Source organism: Rattus norvegicus, chromosome 9, assembly GCF_036323735.1.
Source record: "Rattus norvegicus strain BN/NHsdMcwi chromosome 9, GRCr8, whole genome shotgun sequence".
NCBI classification, from domain to species: Eukaryota; Metazoa; Chordata; class Mammalia; order Rodentia; family Muridae; genus Rattus; species Rattus norvegicus.
The window spans coordinates 77,174,985-77,190,040 of record NC_086027.1 but is presented as its reverse complement, the minus strand read 5'-3'; the positions used below and the strand labels follow the sequence as shown (position 1 = coordinate 77,190,040).

The 15,056-nt window shown below is 36.8% G+C and overlaps 1 protein-coding gene across 5 annotated transcripts in view; it reads left to right on the top strand.

Moving 5' to 3' along the window:
* Window positions 1-15,056, top strand: part of Erbb4 (erb-b2 receptor tyrosine kinase 4) — a 1,072,248-nt gene that overhangs the window by 855,593 nt on the left and 201,599 nt on the right. For all 5 annotated transcript variants that reach the window (XM_063267662.1, XM_039084150.2, XM_039084151.2 and 2 more), the window contains 3 exons: window positions 331-463; window positions 3,861-3,983; window positions 7,848-7,946. In XM_063267662.1, coding sequence (XP_063123732.1) covers window positions 331-463; window positions 3,861-3,983; window positions 7,848-7,946 — 355 coding nt within the window. The remainder of the gene's footprint in view (window positions 1-330; window positions 464-3,860; window positions 3,984-7,847; window positions 7,947-15,056) is intronic.

Here is a 15,056-nt window from a genome sequence, read left to right as displayed (position 1 = left end):
AAGCAATTATAAATATTCCCATTCCACAGCTTTAGTGTGTGTCCTTCATTCCTTGTCCAGATTTCCAATTTGTTTTCACCAAATGGCATGCTACAGTTTCTCCCCTCCAAAGATTAATCATATGTGCATGGCTTATTATTAAAAAGCCAAACAAAACCTGCAGTTTACAATGGGAAAGGCTTTATTACAGCCCTGGTGGCTTTTTATTTGCTTTTCTTTGAAATGACTAGATTCATGAAGTGTGGAAATTGCCTCATGCAGCTGCTTTTTCCTCTTCCTCTGTCTTTCTCTCTTCATACTTTATTTTTATTTTTTTATTCTGGTTGGCAGAACTCCACTGATTGCAGCCGGAGTCATTGGAGGGCTCTTCATCCTGGTCATCATGGCTCTGACATTTGCCGTTTATGTCAGAAGGAAGAGCATCAAAAAGAAACGCGCTTTGAGAAGATTCCTGGAGACAGAGGTAACGTTTCCACAAGTTTTTTTTTTTTTTTCCGGAGCTGAGGATTGAACCCAGGGCCTTGCGCTTGCTAGGCAAGCGCTCTACCACTGAGCTAAATTCCGAACCCCAACAAGTTTTTTTTGTTGTTGTTGTTATTTTTGTTTTTATTATTATTAATTTGGAGGTTTTCTTTAAGTTTTACAGCCTAGACGATGCTCTGTTTGTGTGAAGGTTCCAATCCTGAGTAAAAGATATCTTAGTAGCTGTAGGGCCAGCATGTGCCTAAGGCGAGGCCAGCTCAATGACATGTGAGAAATAAATAGAAATTCCTAGTTTTAAAGTGTGAGCTGTGTGGGTTTTAATTAACATCACTAAATTGGCAGCCAATTATTAATTTCGCCTAAAATGAAAAAGCTGAGCATGCAGGTTAAAGCTTAGAGCAGTAAAAAGATGAGACTTTTAACACCATTGATGAGATATACTTAATACTGTGTGTTACATATCGAGGTTATAAAAATTATCCATAAATTATCACCAATTTGTGTACACTGGCACTTGAGTTCTTTAGCATGCGAGGCGATAGTTTGCTTTGTACAGGGGACAGAGGAGAACTATCACAGAGGACAGTGCGGTAGAAGTGTGTTATTGAGTTCCATCCTGCCTCTTGGTTCTGATAGCCCCACCCGAGTCTGCCTGAACAATGCAGAGCAATTCTGGGTGTCCTCAGAGTGTACTTTCTCTCTGGTTGTCAAAATGGCAATCTGACTATCTCTTAAGATGATTGCAGTGGGACCACTCATCCTTTCATACATGCAGCACACTGGGGATGGGTTATATCTCCATTCTTGTGCCCTCAGAAGATTCCAAAGAGACTACGATTGCACGTTGCATGCCAAGATATATACCCAAACATGTTCCATACACAAACATACATATCTCTTGCCCAAAGGGCCGAAAACTCCTCACCAGTTATACACTTTTGGTTCATAACTTGGTCACAGGCCTGGGGAGATAACTCAGTCAGTAAAGGGCTTGCTTCATAAGCAGGACGTCTTGAATTCAATCCATAGACTCCACATGGGCTTATACTCCCAACATAGGAACAGGTAGATCCCGTGGGCTTACTTACAGGACAATTTCTTTACTTGACAGATGCAAAGCGTATAACAGACATAGTACGTCCCCAAAAAGTAGAGAGTGCCTGAAGTTTGAAACCATAGATTGTCTTCTGGACTCCCGAGCACATATACATATGCATGTGCATGTAAACACACGTGCACACATACATGTTATAAATCACACATAACATTTTAAAAATCTGCCACCAAGTGCAGTGGCATGGAAGGACAGCCTCTGCTGGAGGGCTTTTCTTTTTTTAATTGTTGCTGCTGCCGATTTTTAAAATGTAAAATTCAATGACCCTTTCTGAGATTGTCTTACTTGACCTAATGAAATTCTTAATGTTCTAATGTATATTTTTATAATATTCAGTGAGAAAATGGTAAAATGGTAGATTTCTTGTCATAGTGTTAGGGAATAGACTGGTTTTGTTGATAATTTTTATCACGCTTTTCCTAAAATCCTTGCTACCTCTGTACCCACTAATCTCAGGCCCACTCTATTGGTTTAATGGGTCATGATGTTCACAGAAGCATGATGGTAATGACCAGAGAGGAGGGCCATAGCACAGTTAGCCTTGTAAACAGATGTCTTGTAATACCATTGTGATTCTAGACAATTTGAGTAGGAGAAATCTTCAATGATTCCCTCATGCAGATTATATTTTCATTCCATTGTTTGTTTAAATTTTAATTCCTTTTTTTTCAAAAGAATTGAATTTTTTAAAGCTCGATAGTTCTCCTTTTTTGAGCATGAATTATAACATAGAATGTTTTCCAGGATATGGGCTTTGGGTGCTCCAAACCCTCTGCAGTACAGCAAATTCCTTGATCCAAGAGTGATGCCTTCTGAAACCAGGAGATGTCTAAAGCTGTAGATGATACTGAAGTTTGTGTAGTGTTTATTTCTATACATGCATAACCGTGATAACGTTTGGTTTCTCTGTCAGATATCATGAATTAATTAGACTTACTATTGATACAGATAAATCAATTGCTTCAATGAAAATTATTTTAAACATGACATTTTTCTGAAATTTTATATTTTATTTTCCAATTACATCCCAAAATACAGTTAGCTGAAATTTCAGAAGGGAAAACTATGATTGAGGTGTGACTAATTTAAACACTGTCTCATCTGTACCAGTGACTACTCTAAAAATGCTAAATGGCATCATAACAATTACGCTGGGTGCTGTAGAGAGGGCTCACCGTTAAGAACACTGGTTCCTCTTCCAGAGTGGCAGACATGTAAAATTAAACTGAAACATATAAACCATTGCTTTTAATTTCATTCTACTTTCATTCTATTGACTTATCTTAATATGTAGCTATTAAGAAGTCAGAACTAGGAAACCTTCACCCCCCATTTGCTTTTGCAGCCCTTTGTGTCCCAAAGCATATTTATAGTCTAGAACCAAACTCTCTACTCAAGTAACTACTTAAAATGAATTCACAACTCACCGTCATGAATAGATAACACCTGTTAGTCTACAAAAAAAAGGAAAAAGAAAAAAAGCAGAATTTTAGAATTTTAGGCTGCCTCAGGTAGGAATTGAGACTTGAGAAGAACCTCATGTGTTCATTGCCCAGAGGAAGAGAATCACACTAACTATGATCCCCTTCTAACGGGATCATGGTTGCTTCCAATCACTGTAAGTGCTACTAAGGGACTATTTCTGGTTTTGTTACAGTGTGTCTTCCTTTACTTTGTTTATGCACTTAGCATCGTATCTTCTAGTCAGCATGCCTCTGGGTGGTAGAATAGATGCAACATTTGAGTTTACCCAGATCAAGAACAAGTGGAGAGACAGATGGGACTGGGACTGATATTACAATGATAGTAGAACCATTAGAAAAGCATTACAAAAGAACCAGAAAGCCCATAAGAACAATACCAGCCAACCAGAGCTCCCAGGGACTAAACCACCACCCAAAGAGTACACATGGACAGACTCACGGCTCCACCTGTTTATGTAGCAGAGAATGGCCTTGTTGGGCACCAATAAGAGGAGAAGTCCTTGGTCCTGCCAAGACTCAAACCCCCAGTGTAGGGGAATGTCAGGGCAGGAAGGCTGGATGGGGTGGGTGGTTGGGGGGACACCCTCATAGAAGCAGGGGGAAAAGGTATGAGATAGGGGGCTTATGGATAGGAAACCTGGAACGGGAATAACATTTGAAATGTAAATTTAAAAAGTCCAATAAAAAATATAAAAAGAAAGCAAAGAACCAGAGGGCAAGAAGCAGAACTGAGTATGAATGACAGATACACAACTTAACTTTGTGCTTTCGCTTTGCAGCTAGTCGAGCCCTTAACCCCTAGTGGCACAGCACCCAATCAAGCTCAACTTCGAATTTTGAAGGAAACAGAGCTAAAGAGGGTAAAAGTCCTTGGCTCGGGAGCATTTGGAACCGTTTATAAAGTAAGTAAAACACAGTACATGCCATCAATTATTTACGTTGTGTCTCGGGTTTTTAAAAAATAATAGCCGAAGTAATGACTTTAGCTAACCTAATTTCTTTTTTATTAAATTATTTTGTCTATTTACATTCCAAATGATATTCCCCTTTCTTGTCCCCCTTCCTGAGTTCTCTACCCCCTTCCCTTTTGCTTCTGAGAGGGTGCTCCCCCACCCAACCATCCAGCCCCCACCTCACCTCTGCCAGTGTCCTCCTTCCCTGGTGGATCAAGTTTCTACCGGACTAGGGTCATCCTCTCCCACTGAGGCCAGACAAGGCAGTCTTCTGCTACATAATTCCTTTTTAATATCAAATCTTGGTAGTGTTGAGAAGTGGCCGAGCAGGTCAAGGTTATTGATTTTTATTGAATAAGCTTGGGTAAGTGCAGTCTCTAGAGAAAGACAGCTGTAGGTACTCACACCAGTCGAGTCCTTTCAATGTCCTTTGAGCCTCTCAACAGTTTCTTCCCTTTTAGCAAATTCCCATTTTTTCTCCAAATCCTCAACCTCTTCCCCCTAGTTCTTGCTTCTTGTGCTTTCAGAACTTCCTGGGTAACCTCCCACAATCCTTTGCTCTTCTTTCTCCTTTTTAATTCTAATCTCTGTTAGTACCTTACTCATTGATCACTCAAAATCCATATGAGTACGCAATATATTATTAAATATATATATTACATTTTTTCTAACTGGTTACATATGTGGGTTAGTGGTTAAAATTTGTTGTTTTAATGCCCTTGTAATTACGTTAAAAAAATTAACTATGGTACAATTTGTTTTTGCAGCTTACTGTATACATTCTAAGTGATATATTTTTCATTGATTTTTCCAAAACATGTGATAAGTAGATAGAAAGTTAAGAATTTTACATTTTAAAATGCTCAATGGTTTCCTTGCTTAATAAAATGATTTAAGTTGGTGTGGTGGTATATACATGTGTTGTGCCAGGAAGCATTCATGCACCCCAAAGACCAACAAGGAGTTGACTCTGATGTAATCACATTAGATCTCTTTATTACAAACTTGAGTTTGGGCCTACTCACAGCCAACCCACAGGACTGTTTGTTGAAGCAGCTCTGATTTCTCATTGGGACAGGGTTTTTTATAGGAAAATGGGAGGAAGCAAGTGGGTTTCCAGCCTGGCAGGCATCTACCTGAATGTCCATTGTAAGGTGCTCTGAAGTGAGACCTTGCACAATCCTGAATGGTCTGGAAGTACATCTGAAACAATCAGACTAATCTTTGATTGACTGTTGCTAAGGAAATAGGGAATAACTCTGGCCAAGGACAAGCCCAGGGGTCCTTCCTGATACTTGGGTGCTACTTGGGTTCAATTGTGGGTCTCATACTCTGGCCTTTTCTTTCTTTCTTTCTTTCTTTCTTTCTTTCTTTCTTTCTTTCTTTCTTTCTTTCCTTCTTTCTTTCTTTCTTTCTTTCTTTCTTTCTTTCTTTCTTTCTATCTCTCTTTCTTCCTTTCTCTCTCTCTCTTTCTTTCTCTCTTTCTTTTTTCTTTCTATCAATCTTTCTTTCTTTCTCTCCAGAAGGAGGCCAATTTCATGATGGAGTAGGTTTGGCCTCTTACCTGTAACCCCAAACTTTTGAGCTTGAACCAGGGGAATTATTGAACTAAAAGTATGAGACCAGACTGGACAATTGAGCAAAACAGTGTTTCAAAAGCATCAAATAACATAAAATAATAATGTATTTATTACAAAAATATTAAGTGCCGGTCATATTGCAAACCCAAGTTTTCCTTTCCTGGGCATTTGCAAATCTTTATAATTTTTTTCTTCTTTTACAAAAACCTTTGGAGATCAAATTGTGTTCATTTTCCTATCATTTCGTTGTGCGTATTTTGTTCAGTTAAATCATTAACTGAGTGTCCAATTTGCACAGATTCTAGTCTAGCTGGTTTTGTCTTTCTGATCTTCAAATATTTTGCAAGTTCAAAAGACAGAATAGTCCTTTATCTACATTTAAATTATGCTGCCAAAAAAGGAGAGAGACATAATGGTGTAGTTTTATACATAAAATTGAATCTAATTTTGTTTAATTATTTCAACTTTAACGGATTCTATAAAATTATTTGGAATAACGCATAAATAATCCTAAATTTTATTAAATAAGGATGTTGGAAATAACTAATTAAATCACTACTATCTTATTTCCTATCTCTCAGAAACATCTTTACCTTATCTACTGCTTCTTTCATTTACATAAAGGTTTTTGCCTCCCACTGGCCCCATGATTCATCTGATAATCACTTGACTTCTCATATACATTAATATGAATTAGGCTTTCTGAGCTAACTGTAGAAAAGTCAACAGAAAGCTTTAAGAAATTCTTTCCATTTGTTTCATGTTTGCAAACACTTCTGCCTGTCATATTGACAAAACTGAATTATGTGAACTAATGCGTGCTTATAGAAAAATTATTAGAAGTTCTGTCAGTTTATTTAAATTGTATGTCTGAAATATGTATTGCCAGCCCTATGTTTTAATAAATGTCTCATATATTGTTTAAGGCACACTGTCTTAAACTCTGTAAAGCTTTTGGTGGCCACACAAATGCCAGTGGCTTGGGCACATACTTGGTTAAATTTTTCTTCAAATTGAAGCTATGTGATGCTTCAACAACAACAACAACAAAAAATATTAGGACCAATGCAGGTACAAATATAGTTAAATTTTACATATTTAGATCTATTAAGTAATGGTAAAAGCTTTTCCACAGGTGGTGCAAATTAATTCAGATGGAATTTATATTCTCATTATAAAACTACACTTTAGGAATATTTTAATATTGATGCCATTGCTTTATAAAGTAACTCCCTGTGTGGTTATTTTATTGAATAATGGTAAGCATGCTCTGTGACCTAGATACCAACTCTGAGAAAATATAGCCTGGGGTTTGGAGTTCTTAGTTGTTTTCTGTTTTCCTCATCACCTACTTCTTCTTGAATATCCTTCTAAAAACTGTACCACAAAAAAACTTGCATCACTGCCCTGAATTTGTGCACATACATTTCCGTATTGACTCTGTTGAGTCCAGCATGAGCATGAATCTCACCCTGACGTGTTAAAGCTCTTTTCTTAACTGTTGTTTCTGGTCAACAGTTCTCAGACCTATTTCTCTTCTCTTGCCTTAACTTTGGATAATACAAATACATTTATTTATGCTATGTGTCTCTCCAACACTGTGACCAGTGATAAGGAAGGTAGAGCTGTAGCCTACAGCTGCATCCCATGCCTTTCAAAGTTAAACTGCATGAGATTCCTGACTGTCACGTCCTCATTTGTGTCTCTATACTATTTTTTAATAGATACTGGATACTGTTTTAAAATATCATCAATAATTCTCTCATTCTTATCTATTCCATAAAAAAATTATTGTCCTCATTTAAATGTTTAAGTTTTCGCAGAAATACTAATATTTATTTTGTACCTTAAGGTCTACATTTTAATGTTGTCCTACTCCATAAATTCTGCAATTATGTTGATGATAAGACAGATATTTTATATGAACCCAGAGACAATCATTAATATACAGAATTTATTAAAAAGATAAATTACTATGGATTCAATATGCCCTAGAACTTTTCCTTGAATATTATATATATACATATATATATATATATATGCATGCAAAGAATGGGCAGGACTATAGAAAGGTTTGATGGGAGGAATGATGAGGGAGAAACGTTGTACTTATATGATAATCCATAAATGAAGTAAATTAAATTTAAAGTTTAATCAGTCAAATCAAATTATATTCTGTTATTAATATTATGCTATCTCAATATAGTATTAATGTGACTTTTTTCCCTGAAAGGGAATCTGGGTGCCTGAAGGTGAAACTGTGAAAATCCCTGTGGCTATTAAGATCCTCAATGAGACAACTGGCCCCAAAGCCAATGTGGAGTTCATGGATGTAAGTACACAAGGACACGGTCCTTTATAATTAAACAGAGTGCTTGAAAATAAAATAAGGAAAATACAACCACCTTTCAAAGTTTCTAATCTGTAAATGTCACAACCTCATACTTAAAATCTTAGGATCCCTTTACTTTACCATGTATAGAATATCCCTGGTTTGAAATTTGTACCATGATTGTACTCTAGGATAACTCTGGCAATATAAATATATTTATAATCCTCATGTTGAATTTCCTTCTGTGATTCAAAAATATGATATTTCGGGGTTTTTTTTAAATTTTATGTATTTATTTTATGTATGACTATACTAAGCTATCTTCAGACACACCAGAAGAGGGCATCAGATCTCATTACAGATGGATGTGAGCTATCATGTGGTTGCTGGGATTGAACTCAGGACCTCTGGAAGAGCAGTCAGTGCTCTTAACTGCTGAGCCATCTCTCCAGCCCGATATTTCAGTTTTTATATTTGGATTATAATCAGAAATGCATTTCTAAATGCAGTTAAAACAGTGTCAAAAATACTTGATGGTGTCAACAGTAAGCCATTCTTATTTAGATAGCACTTATAAAATACTAAGACTGCTCCTATGTATTATTGGAAAAGTCTGAAATAGGTTCCAAGTACTGTTCCAAATAGATTACAAATGATCTTTCATATCACCGGGTTGAAAGAACGAAGTTAACCCAAGATTACCTAAGTTTTGCAAAGTGGAGAGAGGATGCAGAACCAGCCAAATTTGACCAGAAATATTTTCTTAAGGAGCCAAAAATTTGAGGATTTACCTGTCTTGTCTTCACTGTGGCAATACTTCAGCCCTTCCCTTTTTGGTAGAGAGGCAAGCACGGGTGATTAGGACAAAACCCTAGGTAAATTATTCTGCCTGTGCTCCAAGCAAATGTTACACAAATGAGATCCAAAGAAAGTTTGATTTTAGGAACACACCCCACTCTCAGAACCACAAATGTGATAGCCACAAGAATTACATTTTGTGAGTCATGAGGTTGCTTTAAAAAATTAATTAGGATGTTTTATTTTTTGTAGTGTTATAATTTATTGAGATAAAGACTCAAAATTACTCTGTCAGTCACACCTGTATTTCAACAGAAACCTCCCAGTTCATGCTTAAGTTCTCAAGTGAAATTTACAGTCTTTAATTCAGATTCACCCAAGAGGACTATGATAAAAGCTTCAACTTAGAATAATAATAATAACAAAATCTGCTAAGTAATGAAAGCACTCGATGGAGTCACTCAGAAAGTGAAGATTACCCCAGAGAAAAGTGGTAGACTGAGCTGTTCAGATTTTAGAAGGTAAGGTGGAAAAAAAACTTTATGTGTACCCTGCTGTTATTTTTCACATTGATATCTTACTAGGGATTCTGAAATAGACCAATATACATTCTTTTAACATAATGTCTTCAATAATAAGAGTGGTTTTGATTTCAAAGTGACCTTTACATAAAGACGACATGAGCACATGCACTTTGCCTTTTGTCAATACAGATTGCCATGCACCCTTAGCTGCTCTATCTTGAAAGCTCCTTCGGAGTTGTACAGAAGCTCAGTAGATGACCTTGAAAATTTTGAGAATAATGCTGTCTTTCATGAGGCGATTTTACTACTGAGTGTTACACAGTAGGACCGAGAAGGGTACAAGCAAGCAGCTCTAAAGAATGGTCTCAGTGCATATCGGTTGCTAAAGAATTAAAATACCACCCTTCTTGCCTCACTGGCAACACTTAATAATAAATATTACTTATCCCGTAACTAAATACTTTTTTCAGCAGGTCTCTGAAGGTTACTACACTCCCTGCAGCTAAATGCCTGGCTCGAGTGTTACTATTCAGAACTGAAGACTTTGCCTTCTACTCTAATCATTCAGTTTAACCTAGATCACAGCTATAAACTGAGGAAGGAAATTGAAAATTTCAAATTAAGTAGAAATTACCAAAATAATATTCTGGTAAATAAAAAGTGGAGGTTCATATATAAAACTGATAGAAGATCAAACTTGGCCACCTTGGGCTACAACCAAAGCTGTAATTCAGAAGAATGCTAATAATCTCTGCTGGAGGCTTGTACAGTCATATTTCCATGGAAACAGTCTGGCAAAAGAGGGTTAAGAGGCTACAAAATAATCACGTAAAAAAGAAGCTCTAAAATCCTCATCATGATTTCGAATGATTATTTGAAAGCTCCTAACCCCATTCATCCACTCCCCTCCCCCTTGATCTGAATTCTATTCCCATGGAAACGGCAGTAGGATGGTAGCTTCAAGTCTTAGCTTTCTGTTGAATTTTAGATGAGTCTCTGATTGAGCCTGAAAGGAGTCATTTTCCTAGATGGATGATGGATTTGGTAACTAACAGACTAAAAAAAAATCTGTTCTTTTTAAGCTAAGAAATTAAGAATTTCTTTTTCTGATATGTCTTTCCTACTTTTGGATAGATGGTAGCTTTTAACAGCTTGCATTCTTGCTACTGGCAGAGTTTTGATAAGTGGAAGTAGAAATATTTTCTACTATCCTGGTGACTTGTTTTAAAATATTGAAAGGATAACATCACAGTAATTAAAGCCTTTTTAAAGGGCAACATTGATGGTGAATGCAGTATTTGAGTGAGTAGGCATGATTTCCATGTAAATGTATGGCGATATTCTGTGCCTCCCTTTGTAGATTATCCACAATGTTCACAGAGCACTTTAAGTATTAAGTAACAGCTCAAACGGAAAGGGAAGGTTCGTGTAAGCAAAACTGGACAAGTTGAGTCAAAGGACAGAGCTGAATTTACAAGTCATTCCGTAATAGCAAAAGTATTAAGTTTGATGTGTCTTACTGTAATTTCTTCCAGAAGCAGAAGCTGCTCATGAAATAATTAAGTAGAAGTTATTTATGTTTGAGTCAGGTGACTCATGAGTAGGGTGGTATGGAAATAAGACAGCACAACTGCTACCTACCACAATGATAACTGTGGGCTTTTTTCTTATAGAGAAGCCCGACAATCTGTACTCATTGTCCAATTCAAGAATTAAGACAGTTACGCCTACTATTGTCCTAAATTTCATTGGTTGACTGTTGCTGGGAAAGTGAGAAAACTAGAGCCAGTATTTTATTTGCTATATCACTGGATTATGGTTTAGGAGAGAGGGATTCTTTATATCTTCATGACTTTACTTGTTGAGGATGGGAGACAATGGCTTGAATGGCAAGGGAAAGCTTAGGCAGAAAGAAGTGCCTGGGCACCCGTTGTTTTAATGTCAGAGTAAAGTGTTCCAGGAGAGCTTTTGAAAAATCAGGATCCTCTGGAGGCATCCATGAAACTGTTTTGCATACTAATGCCTATGTGTTTTTCTGGGTATGTATGTATGTATGTATGTATGTATGTATGTATGTATCTATCTATCTATCTATCTATCTATCTATCTATCTATCTATCTACACACACATACACACACACACACTCACAGAGAGAGAGAGAGAGGGAGAGAGAGAGACAGCGACAGAGACAGAGACAGAGAGACAAAGAGACAGAGAGAGAGGTATGTGTGTGTGTTTTAAACAGTAAAAGCTAAAGCTTACAAAGACAATGAAAACTATGTACACCCAGTAAGCATCAGACTCCTTTCCACGTAGGCTCTTTATCTCTATAGTACAATAACCCACTTTATATAATGATGATACACACATACAAGTATATTTATATGTGTTTTACTGGTTACTATAACAAATAACCAAAAAATACTGCAGCTAAATAATTGAAAGTCATCACTAACAGCTAATGCCTCTATTGATATCCAAGGACAAAGGAAAAGATTGTGCTATTCTTTTTAAATTTTTACCACAAGCAATAAGTAAATCAGGGGCAGACCATATTATATCAAATGTTTTGCTAAAAGCAATGGAAGGAGAATTTGGTCACAGGGCTGCTACTTAGCTCTTCGGAACATGTCTAATGGATTCATAATGACAATAATAACATGCTCCTAGTGAATGGCAGCGCATTCTTCATTCCATAAAGGAAGATCACATTGAATGACATTAAGAAAATTACTCTAAAGGTCTGTCTTCATGTGGAGGATGCCTGCATTCATAGAGACTCCTAATTCTTGTTTCAAGTAGCCTGGTTTTCTTAGAAAATGCAAGATTTTTAAGAGGTTTATTTGTTTTCTGTATTTAAAAATAATCATCAAATTGTATAGAAGATATACCCAAGAAAAGATGTTATTTGTTAAGAGTCCTGGAAAATGATATGGGCTTTTGCTTTTTCTCAATGTCCTCTATTCTACTTTCCCAGGACATTTACACTGATTACCTGTTGAGATTGTTTTAAACTGTTTTAACTAAATTATTTGTTTTCTTAAAAAATAAGCTTGGAAGGGAAGAAATATGTAATTACACTAAATTCTAGGGATGGGATTCCAATACTGGCTCAGAGCACACGTTAATCTGCTCGGCTACTGGTCCAGATATCTCATGCTACGTTTGCAATACAGTTCATGGTCAGGTGATTCAGGAAAAGGTTTTCATGTGACCTGTCAGCATTTTGTAAGTTGCATCGTTTGTGGGGAGAAAATGATTTTCTTTCTGCCATGCCACAAGGACTTTTGTTTATCTTACCTAACTGTCATTTTGCTATTTGCCTGAAGTCATGCTCACGTGATTTTTGCTTATTCTTTCCAAGTAAATTTTTCCAACTTTAATGGATGTCATTATGTGAGTCGGGTAAGAAACATACAATCTACTCAGATTATAGCAGCCTTGTAAAATGACGTGGGAAAGTTTTGTTCTGGATTTTCCCACTGCAGAGTTTCATTTGTGTGACTACACACACTGCCTCTCTGCCTCTCTGTTTCCCAAGTGCTGAGATTAAAGTTGTGTGTAACCAGGTGCAGGCCAAGCATCTTATTCTCAGCTACTGGACTGCAAGGTGTTGGGAGCCTACAGTTGTGTTTGCTGATGTCAATCCTTACAAAAGCAAACGCACAATAGAAGCATGGCTAAAAACACCACTATTATAAATTGTCTAAATATTTTTTTTATCTTATAAAAGCTCTGAGTATTCTTTCACTAAGTCCGGTATCTTCTAGCAGAATTGGCTTTAAATAATATTTTATTAATTCATGTCATAAGCTTGGCATACTATATTTGGATCATTCACTTGTATGTCATACTATTACTTCCCAGTCTATTCTACTAATCAATTTAATTGTAAGTTTTAATCCACAGCACAAAACAAATCCTGAAAAATGTTCTTCGACTTGATTCTTTGGAAAGGAATCATGTAGTCTGAAGAATTTTTTATTTATTCATTTTTTTTGTGAACTAGCAGATGAAGAATTTTCCCCCATGTGTCTAGGAGGGAGGTAACCTACCTTTGTTCCACTAGAGGACCCTGGCAATGGGAGCCTTTGTGAATGCTTTCCTTACTTATTTCTATAGGTTAACTTAAAACCTTACTCCTCATTACTAGAATCATTTCTAGTAACTTTACATAATTTTCTTTTCCCACTAAAATCTTTGTTTCCTTCCTGTCCATGTCCTTCTGTTCTGACAGCAATAAACATGCAAAGATGGGTTCTGTTATAAAAAAGAAAGAAAGAAAAAAGATGAAGGTATTGCAGATGTTGACAAAAATAAATTAGAAAAATATAATTTATTATAGTCCCTATAAATCATTGCCAGGAACAGTGAACTGAATTCAGGAGCTCTCAAATCCTGAGCTTTATAGATTGCCTTGAGGGGTACTGAAGGGTTTGAAAACAGATAAGGTATTTGACAAGCTTTACATTCCAACTGGCTTAATTTATCTCTTGAATCACACAAAAGGGACTCCCCCAATGCCAAGTAGGTTGTTCTTTGTAAATCTTAACATGAAGCTTTATAAGCTTTTTGTCCTCAAAAACATTTCCTGGATGTGTGTAAATGAGAGGAGATTGCTTTAGAGCTTATAGTCTACTATATCAGAATTTAAATTTCTTAACTACAAATCAGTAGTCTATTGGGTGTGTAATTCTCTAGTTCTCCAAACTCTATAACTTGGCGAATTTCTTATCTGATTAAGAGGCCTGTTACTGTCATATAGAGAAGAGAATTACGCTGATCATGTGCTGTTTCTGATTCCAATCTGAGCAGTATTTCAAAATTATGAAGACTTAGGGAAAAAAAGTCATTCAGTTTGACTGTAACACTAGGGGACATTATTTGTAATAATTACTTTATGCTAAAAACTAGCAACTATGTAGACTGAGGAAATAGCTCGTTGGTAAAAGGCTTGTCTTACACAATGAAGGTCTGAGCTTGATTCCCAGATAATATACCAAGCCAGTTAGGTAGCACACTTGTAATATGCAATATTACATGAGCAATGATGGGGAAAGGGGAGACAGGCAGTTGCCTTGGGTTTGCTGGACAGTCAGCCTGACCCATTTCGCAGCTTCAGACAAATGAGAGAGACTCTGCCTTTAAAACATGGTGTAGGACAGCTGAAGAAAAATTCCTGAAGTTAACGCTGGCATCCAAATTCAGGTACACACACACATAGACACATAGACACATAGATACACACATAGCCACACACACACACACACACACACACACACACACACACACACACACACACACACACACAGAGTGAATGGGGGAAGAACATTTTCTCATGGGCCAAAAAACCTCAGGGAAAAACTTCTGGCATATCAAGCCTTGTTCATGATCTGTTTACAGATTCAAAAAAACATGAAATGTTAGAAGGAAGGAGCCATTTTCAAAAGTTTTTGTTACGCATTATATACCTAATGTTCATAGGGAAGCAATTAAGTCCTAGAATAAATAATTACAATGCTGTGATACATTCAATGGTTTCTTAGTTAGGGTCGTATTGCTGTGAACAGACACCATGACCAATGCAAGTTTTATGAAGGACAACATTTAACTGGGGCTGGCTTCCAGGTTCAGAGGTTCAGTCCATTATCATCAAGGGGGGAGTGATGCAGCATCGCAGCATCCAGGCAGGCATGGTACAGGAGGAGCTGAGTCCTACATCTCCTGAAGGAAGCCAGGAACAGCCTTAATGTCCACAGGCAGCTAGGAGGATGGTCTCCAAGCCCA